The sequence below is a fragment of the Felis catus genome, chromosome B1 (genome assembly GCF_018350175.1).
Source record: "Felis catus isolate Fca126 chromosome B1, F.catus_Fca126_mat1.0, whole genome shotgun sequence".
Taxonomy (NCBI): domain Eukaryota; kingdom Metazoa; phylum Chordata; class Mammalia; order Carnivora; family Felidae; genus Felis; species Felis catus.
The window spans coordinates 22,866,962-22,884,903 of record NC_058371.1 but is presented as its reverse complement, the minus strand read 5'-3'; the positions used below and the strand labels follow the sequence as shown (position 1 = coordinate 22,884,903).

The following is a 17,942-nucleotide window of genomic DNA, read 5'->3' as shown; positions in this document are numbered from 1 at the left end:
ATAGAATTACCATATGATACAGTAATTCCTCTACTGAGTATTTACCCGAACAATACAAAAACACTAAGGGGCACCTGGGTGACTTAGTTAAGTGTCTGACTCTTGATTTCGGCTCAGGTTATGATCTCACAGTTGGGAGATAGAGCCCCATGTCAGGCTCTGCTCTGAGAGCACGTAGCCTGTTTGGGATTCTCTCACTCTCTCGCTCTTTCTCTGCTCTTCCCTTGCTCACATATTCTCTCTCAAAATAAATCAACTTAAAAAAATACAAAAACACTAATTTGAAAAGATGTTTGCTCCCCTGGGTTTATTGCATCATTATTTACAATAGCCACATAATGGAAGCAGCCCAAGTGCCCATCAAAAGATGAAATTATAAAGAAGAGGTGGTATAGATACACAGTGGAATATTACTCAGCTATAAAATGAATGAAATCTTGCCATTTGCAACAACATGGATGGATCTAGAGAGTATGACGCTGGGCAAATAAGCCTGCCGGAAAAATACAAGTACCCTATGATTTCACTCAAAACAAGCAAACAAAGGAAAAAAGAGACAAGCCAAAAGACTCTTAAATACAGAGAACAAACCAATGGTTATCACATGGGAGATGGATGGGAAGATGTGTGACATTGCTAAAGGTGATTAAGAATACACATCATGATGAAGGGAAAAAAAGGTTAAGATGGTAAATTTTATGTTGTATGTTTTTACCACAATAAAAACAGTTGGAATAAAAATGTATTTCTGTTGATGGAAAAAAAGAAAACAAAGTAGACGTGACGTATGTATGTATACACACAGAGACATGCCCATATACACAATAGTTGATTAGTACTCAACCATAAAAAATCATGAGATTTTGCTATGTGCAACTACATGGATGGACCTATAAAGTATTACGCTAATTGTAATATGTCAGGGAAGACCTATACCTCAAGATTTCACCTATGTGGAATCAGAAACGAAAACAGATTCCTAAATCCAGAGAACAAACAGATTGAGGTGGGGAGGGAGGTGGATGAAATAGGTAAGAGAATTAAGGGTTACAAACTCAGTTACAAAATAAAGTCATGGAAATGAAAAGTACAGCATGAGCAGTAGAGTCAACAATATTGTAATAATGTTGTATGGTGACAGATGATGACTACACTTTGGTGAACTTTGAGTAATGTGCAGAATTGTCAAATTGGTGTTGTGCACCAGTGACTAATATAACATATGTCTCAGTTATACTTCAATTTGTAAAAACAGTGGCATCCTAGAGGTCAAGAAAATTTTACAAAAAAAAACCCAAAAGCGATCACATGTAGCAGATTCTTCAGATAAAGTCAAGTAAGTCTGAGTTATGACCATAGGACTTGAAATGTGGAAGGGTATTGATGACTTTCACCAGAGAAGATTCTTTCTTTAACACAAATATTTTGAAACCACTCATCCAGAAAATATCTTACGTTCTTGCTTCTCTAAATTTGTTATTCTTACATAGGCAAACTACTTGGAGGTTGTTCTATAAATTTGAGCCTATTATTCTTTATTGTTGTATTCAGATATTTCAGTCAGTTATATAAATGTTCATTTTATTTATTGTTAATGGTCAAGAGTTAATTATGTGACTGCCAGATAAAGCTTTTATAAAATGTTTCCCTTGATTTTCTTTTAATCAGTTATTGTATACCAGAAAAGACATGGACGTTGGAGGTCATTAGGCCCAGGTTTAGGTCTATATTCCACCAATTAATAGTTGTACGATCTTAAGCCAATTAATTTCTGTAAATCTCAGTTTTCTCCTTTGGAAGATGACAGGATAATCATTTTATGTGGCTGCTAATAAGATACAATGTGATAACATACAAAACATGTCTACCAAATGTCCAACAAGAATACATGCGCCGGATCTGAAATCAAAGAGACCTAACATCAAATCCCAGAGTTTACATCTAGTAGATGTGAAAACTCGGGCACATTTCTCACTTCTCTTAAGCCTTAGTTACCTTGTCTGTAAAATGGCTGTACTAAAAATACCTCTTTTGTAGGATTATTAGAATTAAATAAGCTGTTGTATTTAAAAGTTTTAAGTGTTTTATACAAAGTAAGTGTTTGATAGATGGTAGCTATTGTTATTAGTACTCGGTGGGGTTGTATTTATTATCCTCGCAGTTACAATTAGAATAATAAAGTCTCTGTTTCTCAGTTTTGAGGGTCTCAGTTTCTAATCACACTTTAAGTGATGCCAAACATAGCTTATGGTGTTTGTTTTGCTACCTGTTTTTTTTTTTTTTCATAATTTCACTGTTGTCACTCACTAGTAATGTTAAAACCCTTTAATAATTAGCTGGCAGCTAAGTTAATGATTTTCACAGCTATGCTTGTCTCCATATAAGTACATTTAAAGAATAGAGTCAGCAGAGAACATTTATGTAATAGGATCTGTGAATGAAACAGAAACGGTTCTCTTTTAGTCAGTTTGCTTGATGCTGTGCTTAAAGAACACACCTAAACATACCTTCAGATAAGACAGCTGTCCTATGAATTACTGAGATTAGACACGGGAACAAAGACAGTTTAGATCAGAGTAGAAAGAACAGCCTTTAATGAAAATACCAGGGCACAATTTATGACAAAACACAGAAGACTTTATACACTTCAAAAAGATCACCAATCATCTAATTCAGTTCCTGATTTTGCAGATGCAGGATTATTCAATTTCTGAGAAATTTGGTGACATGACTCATATGAAGTCCAAGGAGGAATAATTTTCTGTTACTCTTTATGAGAGCATACTCACATATGCTTTCAACTGTATTTATCAAAAATAAAAACAAAAGATTTTGAGAGGGCCAAAGTTGTCCTCTGAAATGATAGTTCTGCTTCAAATGTGTTGTGAAATTGAGGACATTAAGTTAGATTATACATGTTATTTTTTTCTTCAATTATTTTTTGATAATCAGAAAACCTAGAAAAGGATTTATATTTAAAGCAAATGCAGTTAATTTTCATGAGATTAACAGCAAAAATAATGGAAGTCAGTGTTTTCAGCAGTAAAATATCCTAGATGGAGATTGGTGTCATATTTTCTGTAATTGACTGATATCAACTGATAATCATTCTTACTAGGTATAGAAAACTGTACATTTCTCAGTGTGGCAAAAATTTTAATAATTTCATTTTGAAAAAAAGCCAGTTTGAATGCTCTAATGGACTGAATGCTAATATAAAGCTATTTTCTTATTTTAAAACTCTGATAATGTGGAAAAGAGTGATTTAATGTTTGATAAGTCATTTTTTTTGCTTAAAGATAATTGCTTTGATTTGTATCTTACAGCTTAACAGTAACTCTGGAATAACCATTACATTGTAATCATGTGTTTGCGGTAAACCTTTTAACAAGTTCTATTAAATTTACTTTTGATAATTAAGTTGCTTTCTACAAATAACAGTAATAACTGTAAACAAATGAATATGTTGGGTGATAACTATTTTATTCAAAAGAATTATATATAGAAGATTAATTCGATTTTTTCATTATTTCCCTTCCTGGTATAAAACTACAAATTACAAAAAAAAAAAAAAAAAAAGAAAAAGAAAAGAAATGTATAAAAGACCTGCTTGTCTCTAGGTTGTAATTTTTGCTTCTTTGTCTTCTTTTATAGAGCTACATTCATGGAAGCAGCCAGGCTCAGTTCGTGGCAGAGTCACACATTATTCTGGTACTAAGTATCCTTTAAAATACTGATGGATTGAAAAGGGCAAAACCAAAGTTGCATGCTATCAAAGTGACTTTTTTTTTCCCTGACATTAATCCAGATTTTTAAAAGACATTAAATTTTAAACTTTGTTAGTTTCCAGTTCCTAGGTTAATTATTTCCAATTACATAATTTTGTTTTTATTCTCAGTCCTTAACAGATTTATAATTGTCTTTTTTTTTTTTTTACTAACTATTGAAATTACAGAGTATAGCTTTTGCTCTGCATTGGTTATCTCTGGTTAAAGTCTTGTGGAGTTTTGTGTGGTTTTACCTTAGAGGATCCTAAGGGGGAAAAAAAAAGTATCCTACAATATAAAAAGCAGACTTTGAAAACATTATCTTAGTACTGGTTCCCTTAAACATTATGGTAAGTCAGAGGAGGGAGATTTAAGATGGTTGGATGTCTTTTTTGGAACATACCAGACTAAATGTTATGAATCAGATAAGAGAGTGCAATTTATGGTTTGGGGGTAAAGGGTCGGAAGATAGAATAGGAAAGAGATAAGGTAAAAGTGTCCAAATAAAAACAAACTCTGAATACTCTTAGAATGGAATAAAGTCACTCTTTAGGTAAACAACTATTTCTTGGGGAACACTGATGTTTGTGTGTCTTGTGAAATATTTGAAGCTTAATTTTACGTTTTTTTTTTTTTTTAAGTTTATTTATTTTGAGAGAGAGATAGAGCATGAGCTAGGGAGGGCAGCAAGGGAGAATCCCAAGCAGGCTCCACACTGTCAGTGCAGAGCCTGATAAGGGGCTCGATCACATGAACCGTGAGACCATGACCTGAACCAAAATCAAGAGTCAGACCCTTAACTGACTTAAGCACCCAGGTGCCCCTTAAATTTATAATGTTGAAAATAGTGAGTCATTATCAGGATTTAAAGGGTGACTGTAGTATTGTTTATACATTTGATTACTTTCCTGGTTACTAAGATTCATACTCAACTGCAGTAGTCTAGACCAAATTTTCAGTATTTTATATAGTCAGAGCTATTTAAGCTTCTAAGGAATCTTCGAACTTATCTAGGCCCAAACCTCATTTTAAAAGTAGGAAAACTAATACCCATAAAGTTTAATTGGCTTGCTTTATATTAGGGGAAAACTAGGATTAGAAATCACTTTTCTTTTTAATGATCTGTTGGTTAAGTTTTATATATGTTACTATGGTCTGTGGCATAAGATTTCATAAGTAAATCTCATTCATGACTAATATCATTAATGTTTGTGTATGTTGCTACCTTATTATACCAGTACGCTTTTTAATTCACCAGCAAATGTAGATTTACTACCTTCAGTTTATTTAAACAATCTATTTTATTTGCATAATATGTGCTGGACAGTGTATCAGGTATTGGTATATACTGAGTCTTATATTGATTAAAGTGAAGGAAAGGGGTGGGAAGTGCTTATGGCACATCCGATTCTCAGGAAGCTCTCAAAATCCTCATTTATAGAATCAGGATTTTTGAAGTAACCACATGGCACTTCTGTGTGAAGTAAAGGAGATAGCACACAAAAAGCATCTGGTCCTCCCTAAAGGCTATTGTGTTTATTTTCCCATCAGTTCTACATTTTTACCTTTCCCCCTTTCCACATGCTTGTGTGGATATGTGGAATTGTGCAGATCTAGAGCCCATTTCTTGCTTGCATTTATTTAGCCGTGTGCTTTTTAAGAAGCTACTACTACGAACATGTTTTTTGCTGTAGTTTGTCTCATAGACTAGAATCCGAAATATCTAGATTTGAAGTCACATTCTCAAGTTCTGTGATCTGGATCATTAAGTGCCAGCTTCTCTCTTCTGACTTTATTATGGGAAGAGATTCATACTTTCCGCACATCAGAGGGGCCTTGGGTGAGAAAATGAAGTATTTCCAAATCTGTTTGTTGGAAAGTAAGGGAAGGCCATCTTTACTCTTTACTTCTCTATTATATACATGTATTTATGAAGCAAAATACATTTGTGTTAAAGCACATTGATAGGAAACAAATTGTTTATTGCAGGTAACATTTTAGCTTTTATTTATTGTAGGCTTTTTTTCCTAACCTGTTTCCATCCTTGATGTAGCATTTTCGTAGTGTACTTCCTTCAAAGCAGCTAGTCTATTCAACACATCAGGAGTACGTAGCAAAGAGCTGTGTTGAGACCATCACTGTGTGGCAGGAATCTCCCAGGTTTCATTTCATGGCTCATTGACATCAAGCATGCAAAGAACTTTCACAAGCAGTATGAAGTCTTCCATAGAGATTTTTAACAGCAATACATAAAAGAGTTAAGAGCACTTATTCTCTTTATGCTACCAAAAATTACTTGTTTTATTTTCCCTGATTTTTTGTTTGCTTTACAGATACCTGTGAAAGAGAAAAGTTGTTTTAAAATGGTCGGCTCATTAAAATTGTTGGTGAAAGTTAAGAAGTAGCCAAGTAATAATTTCTGATTTTATTTTCACTTGGCAGAGTCTACTGATATTTTTTCCAACTTATCATGTATTTTTTCCCTTATATGAAAAAAATGTAAATTCCAGATGGTCACTTTTTGTTTATCTGGAGAGAATATGCCTGTTTTTTGGTTTTTCTCCTTCTCATTTAGTAAGCCAGATTACTAGCTGCAATTGCTATATGCAAAATTTGTTGAAAAAACCCTAAGAACAGATGGAGTCATTTGACTTCATAGGTTATAGATTCATATTTACTAAGAATAAGATTTTTCTCCCTATTAGTAGTGTTTTATTTTTTCAGTACCTGTTTGGGGGCGGGGGAAGAACAACAGTTCTAAGTTCATAAGAGAGAACTATATAAAAAAGGAGTAAGAAATATTTGACATTTTTTTAATTAAAAAAATTGTTTTTGATGTTTTTTAATTTTAATTTTGATTGAGAGAGACAGAATACGAGTGGGGCAGGGGAAGAGAAAGAGGGAGACACAGAATCCAAAGCAGGCTCCAGGCTCTGAGCTGTGAGCACAGAACCCAAGGTGGGGCTCGAACCCACGGACCATGAGATCATGACCTGAGCCGAAGTTGGATACTTAACTGACTGAGCCACCCAGGTGCCTTGGCATTTTAATACAGAATATGGGAACTAGGAATAATTTATATAATCCTTACATTTTTCCCAGTAAAAATTCATTTTTATTTTTTATTCGGTTATATTTCAACACCTAATGCAAATGTAAGATATTCACTGCTTACAAGAAGGTAGACTGATAGAAAATTAATTGTAATCCAGTGTGACAAATGTTCTAATCATTTCTTGGAAGCAGCAAAAGAAGAAGGAGCCACTCAATGCCTAGAGAACTTGAACTGACTTTTCAGTTGGTTTTGATACAATAGAAAAAGGAGTTTGCCAGACCGAGAATGAGTGAGAATATTCCAGTGGAAGGTCCAGCAGGCACAAAAACATAAAATGTGAGAGAATATTCACAAATGCTGAAGACAAGATCGATGAAAGGTTACTTGGGATGGATAATGAAAATCTTTCCAGCCCTTGCTAAGAAATTGGAATCTTGCCTGAGTCCACCAGGCTGTGGTCTATGTGTGCTTTTGGCTACAGAAAGCCTGACTTCTAGAGTTGGCTTTTACTTTATTTCAACTCTGATCTGTCCCTTAGCTCTCCACATCCTTCAAGTTCTACAGTGTTAAGATGATGACATGAGATAAATATCAGTTGGAAGAAAAGGGCTAATATCAAAGGCAAAGGGCACAGTAGAACAATTTTAACATAAAAATACATATATTCTAAAGAAGATCACATTTGCTTTTCCGATGAGAAATACATTTGTTTTCTATTTATTATGAATATTATTTGACTTTGCATTTGTTTTCCATCTGTGATAGATAGCAAATGTTTTAGAATGTCATTTCCAAGGAAAAACATACTACATAAAAAAATTAATGATGGATGAAAATTGAAGATAATTTCAGATTTAGATCTCTCTGAGTCTTCTATAACTTGCTAACATTTTTTTCAACATCTGTTCTCATTTATCTTTAAACTGACAATCCTCATTCTCTTCCAAAGAGCAACAGTAAACTTAACATCATGTATAACTGAGAATGGATTATAAGATAGTGCAAATGTATTTGTTACTCATTCAGTAGCATAACTCAGTGCCTCTGGGTGCTGTACATAATTTATACAAACAGCTTCTGTTTTATGTGGGATTATGTCAATATTTTGATTTCTTAAGCAGTAAGAAGGTGATTGACAGATTCAGCAGAGAAACTCAAGTGTGCACAGTAGTTTAAGTATGTATTGCTGTGACATTACTCAATACAAATGTGCAAAGTAATACATGAGGTAGACCAGATGTGTGTGTGTGTGTGTGTGTGTGTGTAGGCAGACATTAGCAATCTCAGAACAATAGAAAAAGTTTCAGAAACATGGTTTATCCACTGTATAGTTCCATCTCTTACTGTAACATTGGGACTCTTCAATAAGACACAGCCAGAATGGCTACACCCACAGTTTAATGGCAGAAAATCAGCTGTTATTTCAGAGTTAGACAGAGAGCCAAAGAAGCTATCAGATTTGAAGGGGCTTTCATTTGTCATTCAGCCTTCTACTCAAGGAAGGAAGCCCTACACATCACGTCTCACCGATAATCGTCAAACCTTTTCCTCTTTCTAAAAATTAATACTCTACCTAAAAATTACAAGTGTGACTTTTTTCCAAAGGGTAAGTATTATGTAGGTTCTTTTTTTACGCAAACTCTTTTTTAAATTGATGTATTGGAATGAAAGTTAAATAATTCTCAACACTCAGAGGCCTCAACTTAAAAAGGTATGGTTAAAAAAAGAGAGGGAAAGTTGGCTAGTGTAAAGCCATTTCAGTTGAAGTCATACTTCATTACAACTATCAAACATAAAGTAGGTTTGCAGCTTATTTTTTGGTAAAGCCTAGAAAACTTAAGTTTGCAGGAAACGTTCTGACCCTACTGCTTTGTAACAGAATATTTTACCTCACAGTTAAAGACAACCATATATTTAGTCCCTCCTTTGCTTTAAAATCCTACTTTGGGGTTATATGCAAGTATATACTAAGTTATTGCATTTATTTTCAAGTATGAATAAAACTTCCTCTCAGATATTACAGTTTACAGTATTTTTGGTAGCAACAGTTGACAAACTAGGACCAATGAGGGTCAAATCCAGTCTATCTACTATTTTTGTAAATAAAGTTTCATTGGAACACAGACACACCTATTCATTTATGTATTGTCTATGATTACTTTGCACTACAACAGCAGAGTTGAGTAGTAGCCATAACGTGATGTAGCTTGCACAGACCAAAGTATCTACAGTTGAACCTTGAACAATATGAGTGTGAGGGGTGCCGACCCCCCACACAGTTGAAAATCCACACAATACTTTTTCCTCCTCAAAAATTTAACTATTAATAGCTTTCTGTTGATTAGAAGCCTTACTGATAACATAAACAATCAATACATATTTTGTTATGTTACATACTCTAATCTTACAAATAAAGTAAGCCAGAGTAAAGAAAATATTAAGAAAATCATAAAGAGAAAGTACATTTACAGTACTGTACTGTAGTAACAAAAAAAATTATATAAGTGGACCCTAACAATGCAAATCTATGTTTTTCAAGGGTCAACTGTACTTTCTGGGCCTTTTCAGAAAACCTTTGTAAACTGCTCTATAGGATGTGTTAATTAAAAAAGAAAAAAACCGACAACCTTATTACCTCAAGAGAGTTGCTACTGACTTTATTATCTTTCCCTGCATTTCTAGCTGTTTTGTTCCTTTTCTCTTGTTGTTTTCATCTAACCCTGTGATCTCATCCTACCCAATTTCTTTTTTGCTTTTTTGACTTGTGCTGTCACTTACTCCTTTTTTGGCTTTGCGTAAGTTATCCAGACCTTGCTCAGCATCGTTTTCCTCATTGGTAAACTGAAGAGGGTATCTGTGTCTTAGAGTTGTTTGGCAATGGGTGAGAGAGATAATGAACAAAAATTTACTGCCTTTTGGGGACTAACATTGTAGTGGCAGGAGAAAAACAGTTATTAAAAAAAATGAATGCAAAATTTCTTTCAAAAACTGTTACAGAAGAAAAGCAGAAAAAAGCAAGCAGAGAGGTTGGAGGAGGCTCTTCTAATAATTTGTCATTTGAGCAGAAACTCAAAGCGATGTGACTTAATGGGCCTAATTGGGAGAAGAGCATTAAGCAGGGGAATAGGACGTACAAAGATGCAAAGGCAGAGAGTTTTCAGTCTCGTTGGAAAAATAGCGAGTGGGACAAGAATAGGAGCAAACAAAGGCAGACAAGTACAAGCAGCGGATCGGGGTACAAATCATGTATGGCCTAGAGGCCCTTTTGAAACCTCCTGTTTATTTTATTCAGAGTGACATGGAAAGCTATTAAATTGTTCTGAACAGAAGAGTGGCATTACTGATTTAAAGCTATCAAGAAAGAGAACATTTTTAAGAACTTAAGGGCAGGAATTTCATGAGGCAGACACAACAACCAAAATTCACAGGAAAAGACAACCCTCTGCCTAACAAAGCAACTTGACATCAGCATCATGGCACTCTGAGTTGTTCCTTTTGTGTTTTTTGATTTACAACTAATTGGAGGTCTATAACCAAACAAAAGTACCTCTGTTCAGTATGCCAGGACGACGCTCACAGATCCAAAGGAGTCTGTGAGCCTGCCCCAGACCCATTTGTAGCCATCGGAAAAGATAATCTGGAGAGTGCAAAACTGGTACACTGACCAGAGATTGAGTATTTTGGGTCCAACCAGCTTGATGGGAGAAACTGGCAAGCCATCAAAACAGAGCAGAGACGAGTTTGGGAGCAGAGAAAAAAGGAAAACACACCATGGTGCCCTTCCTGAGGGCAACACTGCCACCTGCTGGGCTTTGCAGGGGGTGAGGGGCAGAGCATGCAGCAGCTACCTCTCTGGGCAGAGGAGGTAGGAAAGGAAAGTGGTGAGGGACAGATGGCCTGGTAGCAGTTGGAGGAACCCATTTCTCCATCAATACCCACCTCTCTGAGACGGGACCCCCCATGACTCGGGGGAGGAAGAAGAAAGGGAGAGAGGGAGACAAGAACATCAGAGGGCCCTGAAAGAAAGTGTTTTTTGCTATAGGCTCCAGGATTTCAGCACAAGGTCTGCCCATGGACCTCTGGGATTTCCCCACTAGAGGATCCGCTTACTGGCCCAAGGCCAGTCCCAAAGCCCCAGGTGCTAAGACCACCCCTACCCCCACTTTGCCACCAGCCTTTTTTTTGAACCCCAGTTTTTTTATAGGCCTGCTCCCAAGGGCTCCAATAAGAAAACCCAAAACCTTGTGCTATAACACCACCTTCTGGGACACAAGAAAAGTTTCTCATTGCCAGCCTGTCGAACTTTATAACAAAGTAAACAAGAAGGGTGTGTGCCACTTCAAATGGGAGAGCAGAGGCACACTTCATTAGCCACTGGAAAATCACAGTAATGTGGTGTCACGCAAAGGATCATTCTCCAGCAGTGGAACTGCAAGGCATGTAATATTGTAGTCTAACTGATTAAAGAATTCAAAATTTCCTCATGAGAAATGAAGACATTTAATTAGCTACAAGAAAACTTAGGCAATTCAATGGACTCTGGAACAAAATTAATTAACAGAAGGAGTCGTATTTTTTTGTTTTTAAACCAAAGAGATTTAAATTATAAAAATAGAATGAAACAAATTCTGGAGCTCAAGAACTTAAAAAGATGAGTATGTAGAAAGCATGAAGATTAGGACACATCAGACAAAAGAAAGAATAAACAAGTTGGGGGATAGGAATTTAGAAATGACTCAGTTGGAAGGCGAGAGAACTAATATTTTTAAGAAGTTAAGAAACCCTACAAGAGTTGTTATGCTGTCAGACAAGCAAATATCAGAATGGTTGGTATATCAGGAGAAGAGAGTGGGGAGGGAGCAGAGTTTATTTTAAAGTGGTAATAGCACAGAGCTTCCTAAACTTGGGAAAGAAACGACGTAAGTCTATTAAGTTAAGGGAACGTCTTACTATCTCAGTGTAAAAAGATCTTTTCCAAGAAACCGTTCAAAATCAGGGAAAAAAAGGAAAGTAACCTAGAAAGGAACTTCCTATTAGGATATCAGTGGATTTCTCAGCAGAAACTCTACAGACCAGGAGAGAGTAGAATGACATATTCAAAAATTGAAAGGTAAAAATTGCCAGCTAAAAATACTTTATCTGGCACAGTAACCCTTTAGATATGAACAATAAGTAAAGGCTTTCCCAAACAAAAGTTGAAGGATCTCAACACCACCAGACCTATCTTACAAATAATGCTGAAAGTTGTTTTTCAAGCTGAAATGAAAAAGTGCTATTTGGACACATGCATAAAAAATGAAAGTCTATAAAACTCTGATAAAGGTGGTAGAATTTAAAAACTGTAATTCTATATTAGTATATTAACCCCTTAATTATAATATGAAGGTTAAAGGAAAGAGCACTAAATAATTATAGCTACTGTAACTTGTTAATGAATTCACAGTGTAAACATTTTGTGACATTAGAAATATAAAAGGTGAGGAGTAAAACAGAACTTTTATAGGTCGATGAATATAGTCTTTTTTTTTTTCCCTGCTGATAGCAATTTATTTGAGATATCTAAGCCTCATGGTAACCACAAGTAAAAAAATCTAAAGACACGAGACAAAATAAAGGGGGTGGGGGTATGAGGGAGACTGAATAAATCACCATGGAAAACCACAAATTCACAAAGATACAAACAATGGAGACAGAACAACCAGAAGACAAAAGATAAGATGGCAATAGTAAGTCCTTATATATCACTTACCATATTAAATGTAATTGGATTGAAATAACCAATAAAAAGACACAGACTAGCTGAATGATTTTTTTTTTTTTAAAGCAAGACCCAAATATACGCTGCCTGTAGGAGGCTCATTTCAACTCTAAACACACACAAGGGCTCAATATCAAGAGACAGAGAGGGATATTCTAAGCAAGTATAAACCAAAAGAAAGTGGGATTAGCCATACTTAGATTGGGCAGAATAGACTTCAAGCCAAAATGTTAACAAGAGACAAAGTAGGTCATTATATAATGATAAAAGGGTCGATACATCAAGAAGACATAACGAATGTTATGAATGTTACCCAACATCAGAGTGCCAAAATATATTCAGTAAATACTAACAGATCTGAAGAAAGAAATAGAACAAAATGCAGTAATAGGGAATTCAGTAACCCACTGTCAGCAATGAATAGATCATCCAAATAGGTAATCAACATGTTGGGGTTGAACCACACTTTAGAACGAACATAACAGACATATATAGGATATTCCATCCAACAGCCTAATATTCTCTTGAGAGAGAGGCTGTATGCACAAGTGGAGGAGGGGCAGAAAGGGAGGAGGAGAATCCCAAGCAGGCTCCACACTCACCACAGAGCCCTATGTGGGGCTTGATTTTACAACTGTGAGATCATGACCTGAGCCAAAATCAAGAGCTGGACACTTAACCAACTGAGCCATCCAAGCACTCCTGTAGAATTTGTTTTTTGTACATAACAGACTTTGTATCCTGAAAGTTTTTTTGTTTGTTTGTTTATTTTGAGAGAGAGTTAGCACATATGAGCAGGGGAGAGAGAGAGAGCATGAGCCAGAGTTGGGGGGGGGGGGGGGGCGGGAAGAGAGAGAATCTCAAGCAGGCTCCAAGGTCAGCAAATAGCCCAACACAGGGCTCTATCCCACGACTCTAGGATCACAGCCTGAGCTGAAATCAAGAATCAGACACCCAACTGACTGAGTCACCCAGGTACCCTCCATCCAATAACATAAAACACATTTTCTTATGAAGTGCATGTGGAACATTCTTCAGGATACATCATTTGATAAGGCCCCAAACACATATAGGCAACTCTCTTTTCTGACCACAATGGTATGAAACTACGTATCTACAAGAGGAAATACACAAATATGTGGAAACAACACACCTCTAAACAACCAGTGTGTCAAAAAGAAATCAAAAGGGAAATTAAAAATAGCTTTAAACACATGACAGTGGAAATACAACATACCAAACTAATGGGATACAGCAAAAACAGTTCTGGGAGGTAAGTTCATAGCAATAAATGCATAAATTATGAATTGACAGTGATCTCAAGTAAACAACTTAAATTTACACTTCAAGGAACCAAAGAAAGAACAAGAAAGTAAGCCCAAAGTTAACATAAGAAAGGAAGTACATAAGTATAGAGTAGAAATAAATGAAATAAAGACCAGAAAATCAATAGAATGTATCAGTGAAACTAAGAGCTGTTTCTTCAAAAAGACACAAAATTGACAAATAGCTAAACCAAGAAAAAAAGACTTAGAAATGAAAGTGAAGACATTACAACTGATACTTCAGAAATACATAGTATAACAGACTTCTATTAATAATTATATGCCAAGTTACATAACTTAGAAGAAATAGATACATTCTTAGAAACATAACTTGCCAACAGTGTTTCAAGAAGAAATAGAAAAATCTAAACAGATCAAAATTGAGTAAAAATATTCTATCTGTAATCAAAAACCTCCCAAAGCAGAAAAACCCTAGGACCAAATGGTTTCACTATGGAGAATTGTACCTAACACTTAAGTAAGAATTAACACTGGGGCACCTGGGCGACTCAGTCAGTTAAGCTTCCAGCTTCAGCTCAGGTCATGAACTCACAGGTCGTGAGTTCGAGCCCTACCCTGGGCTCACTGCTGTCAACACAGAGCCTGTTTTGGATCCTCTGTCTCTTTGGCCTTGTGTTCTCTGTCTCATAAATAAATTTTTTTAAAATAAAAGAATTAACACCAATCCTTCTCAATCTCCAAAAAAAATTGAGTAGGGAACACTTCCAAACTCATTCTCTGAGGCCAGCATTACGATGATACAAAACTAGATAAAAGCACCACAAGAAAAGTATACACTAATATCTCTGATGAGTACAGATACAAAATTTCTCAAACTATGAGCAAACCAAATTCACGAACACTTAAAAAGGATTATACATCACAACCAAGTTGGAATTGAAAGCTTTTCCTCTAAGATCAGGAAGAAGACAAGGATGCCTGCCAGCATTACTGTTATTTAATAAGCTAGAGCAATGAAGACAAAGAAACAGAGGGCATCTAAATTGGAAAGGAAGAAGTAATATTGTTGCTATTTGTAGACGATATGAACATACGCATGCACACACACACAGACACACACACTTACACTGAGAGAATATCCCAAACTCTCAACTAAAAATCCGCTGTAACTAATTAACAATTTCAGTAAAGTTACAGGTTACAAAATCAACATGCAGAAATCAGGTGCATTTTTTACACTAATGATGAAACATGTGAAAAAGAAAATCCAATTTATAGTAACATCAGAAACAAAAAAAACTCTTAGGAATAAATTTAACCAAGGAAATGAAACGTCTGTACAACAAAACTCCAAGACTTTGCTGAAAGAAATCAAAACACAAACAAATGGAAATGCATTCTCTCTTCATGGATCTGAATAATACTATTAAAATATCCATACTCCCCAAAATCATCTACAGATTCAGTGCAATCCTCATCAAAATATAAAGGCTTTTTTTTTTATATAGAAATGGGAGAAACACTCCTAAAATTTGTACTGAACCACAACAGCCAAAATATCTAAAGCAATCCCAAGGTAAAAGAACAAAACCAGAGGTATCACACAGGTTTCAAACAATACTTCAAAGCTATAGTAATAAAAACAGTATCGTACTGGCACGAAAACAGACACAGAGACCAATGGAACAGAATAGACAGCCCAAAATTAAATTCCTGCATATACGATTTACTGAAATTTGACCGGAGGGCCCAGAACACTCCATGAGGAAAAGAGTCTCTTTAACAAATAGTTTTAAGAAAATGGATAAGCGCATGCAGAAGAATACTAAATCGACACTTTTCCAAAGACAACATGCAAATAGCCAACAGATGCTCAACATCACTCCCCATCAGGGAAATGCAGATCAACACCACTATGAGATACTACCTCAATTATGATGGCTCAAAAAAGTAAGAAATAAGTGTTGGTGAGGCTGTGGAGAAGAAGGTTTGTTCTGTTGGTGCGAATGTAAATTGGTGCAGCCGCTATAGAAAAATAGCATGGAGTTTCCTCAAAAAATTAAAACTAAAACTACCATATGACTCAACAATTACCTTTCTGGGTATGTGTACAAAAAAACAAGCCCTCTAATTTAGACAGATATATGCACCCCTCTGTTTATGGCATCATTATTTGGAATAACCAGATATAACCTACACAACCTAAGTGTCTGTTGATAGACGTGTAAAAAACAAAAAACAAAACAAACAAAATGATAGGCATACAAACAGTCTTGCTGTTTGGAATAACATGGGTGGAATTTGAGCACAGTGTGCTAAGTGAGATCAGTCAAGAAAGACCACTACTGTATGATATCACTTACATGTGGAATTTTAAAAAGCCAAACTTGTCAAAACAGTAAAATGGTGGTTATCAGAGGATGAAATGAAGGGTAGTAAGACCAATGTTAAGAGTACAAATTTAATGAGAGTAGTAGTAAATAAGCCATAGAGAACTAATGCACAGTGAAATGAATATAGACAACAATGTTGTAGTATGATCAAACTTGCTAAGAGTCTCGAACTTGATTATTTCAACCTTTAAAAAAGGATAATTATGTAATATGATAGAGGTGATAATTATTATTACAATGGCAGTCAAATTACAATATGTAAATATATCACATTAACATGCTGTACACCTTAAATTTACACAATGTCTTATGTCAGCACACTAAAAAACATATTAAGGTTTGGTTTTTTTTTTAATATGTAAAAAAAACTACATTGCATTGTAGTTAAGAGCAAATAGGCATTGGCTTCGGTAGCCTTGGTTTGAATTCTGGCTCCAGTAGTGTCTAACAGTGTCCGGGTTATTAACCCCCGTAAGTTTCATTATCCTAACTTATAAGTAAGAATAAAACAATACCCACCTCACAGCACTGTTAAGGGGCTTAATGAGAGAAATCCATGCATGGTGCTTAGCTCAGTTGCCTGCACATAGTTGGGGTAAATAAATGTTGGCTATTAGTATTAAATGACCTATATACGTATATACAAGACAACACATGAAAGGAAGAGAGTTTATATGCACCACTTTCATGGCCAGAAAAAGGAAGTGTCCTACAAATTAAGAAAAATACACAGATGAGGAAAAAGACTTATGGGAAAATGAGCAAAAAAAAAAAAAAAGCAATATACAAAAGATTAAAAGGAGAAATGAGCTTATCAAAAGATAAACTATTAATACAGATTCTCCCTCATCAGTTTGATGAAATCAATAGTTTGGCAATACTATTGGTGAAATATAAGGAAAATACAATATGATTAAACCTTAGTTAATTTGAAAATATGTATATGCACTCTCTAGAAAACTCTATGTGTAGACCTTAGAGAAAAATATTGCACATGTACATGTAAAAAGATCTTTGTAGGAATATTTGTAATCGCAAATATTTGGAACAATTTTGCATAAGATAAATACCCAGTAAAATGTGGTTTATGCTTATGAAAATCTTATACATATTTCCCTTGCAAACTGAATTTGTGTGAAGTTCAAAAATTCCAATGAGAAGCATGTTGTTTGCTCACATAGTTTTCCCATCATATCTTAAAAATTTGTAGAGGAAAAATGGTAAAAACGGTATGAAGATCTTTGAATAGGGATATGTTATACTTGTGTAACTATAGGTAACATCCAATTTTTTTGCCTAATAAAACATACTTTTCCTTGAGATTATATCTACATATATGTGTATTTATGTCACATCTATATATGTGCACATGGGTGTTTGTGTATATATAAAATTTTATCCTGAGAAAATTTTTATATATAGCTATACTCTTAATCAAAAATTTTAAGCATTTAATTTTGTAAACCTTATTTTCCTCAGATATAGATTTATGTTATTTTCCCCTTGATTTTATTAATAAAATTTCAGAAGCTATGTAGGAAACGGGGTCCTAAAGTAAGTATTTTATTTATAATATCTACATAAAATCATTTTAAAATGTCATTTCTAATTTGAATATTTGAAAAAAATATTTTGTTACAGTTAAAATAATCTGAATTTTCTATGAATTTTCAGATCAAATGT

General features: G+C 34.9%; 1 protein-coding gene and 1 long non-coding RNA gene across 9 annotated transcripts in view; one reads left to right on the top strand and one right to left on the bottom strand.

Annotated features, from left to right (window-relative positions):
* LOC123385173 overlaps window positions 1–17,942 on the bottom strand; it is a 227,087-nt gene that overhangs the window by 21,506 nt on the left and 187,639 nt on the right. The gene's annotated exons all lie outside the window — the stretch shown is intronic.
* TUSC3 (tumor suppressor candidate 3) overlaps window positions 1–17,942 on the top strand; it is a 284,190-nt gene that overhangs the window by 229,394 nt on the left and 36,854 nt on the right. For 7 of the 8 annotated variants that reach the window (XM_045056848.1, XM_019828315.3, XM_019828317.3 and 4 more), the window contains one exon: window positions 3,655–3,718. In XM_045056848.1, the coding sequence (XP_044912783.1) occupies window positions 3,655–3,718 (64 nt within the window). Of the gene's footprint in view, window positions 1–3,654; window positions 3,719–5,820; window positions 6,469–17,942 lie in introns of those variants that run through there. The other variant, XM_045056850.1, reaches the window with a different exon arrangement.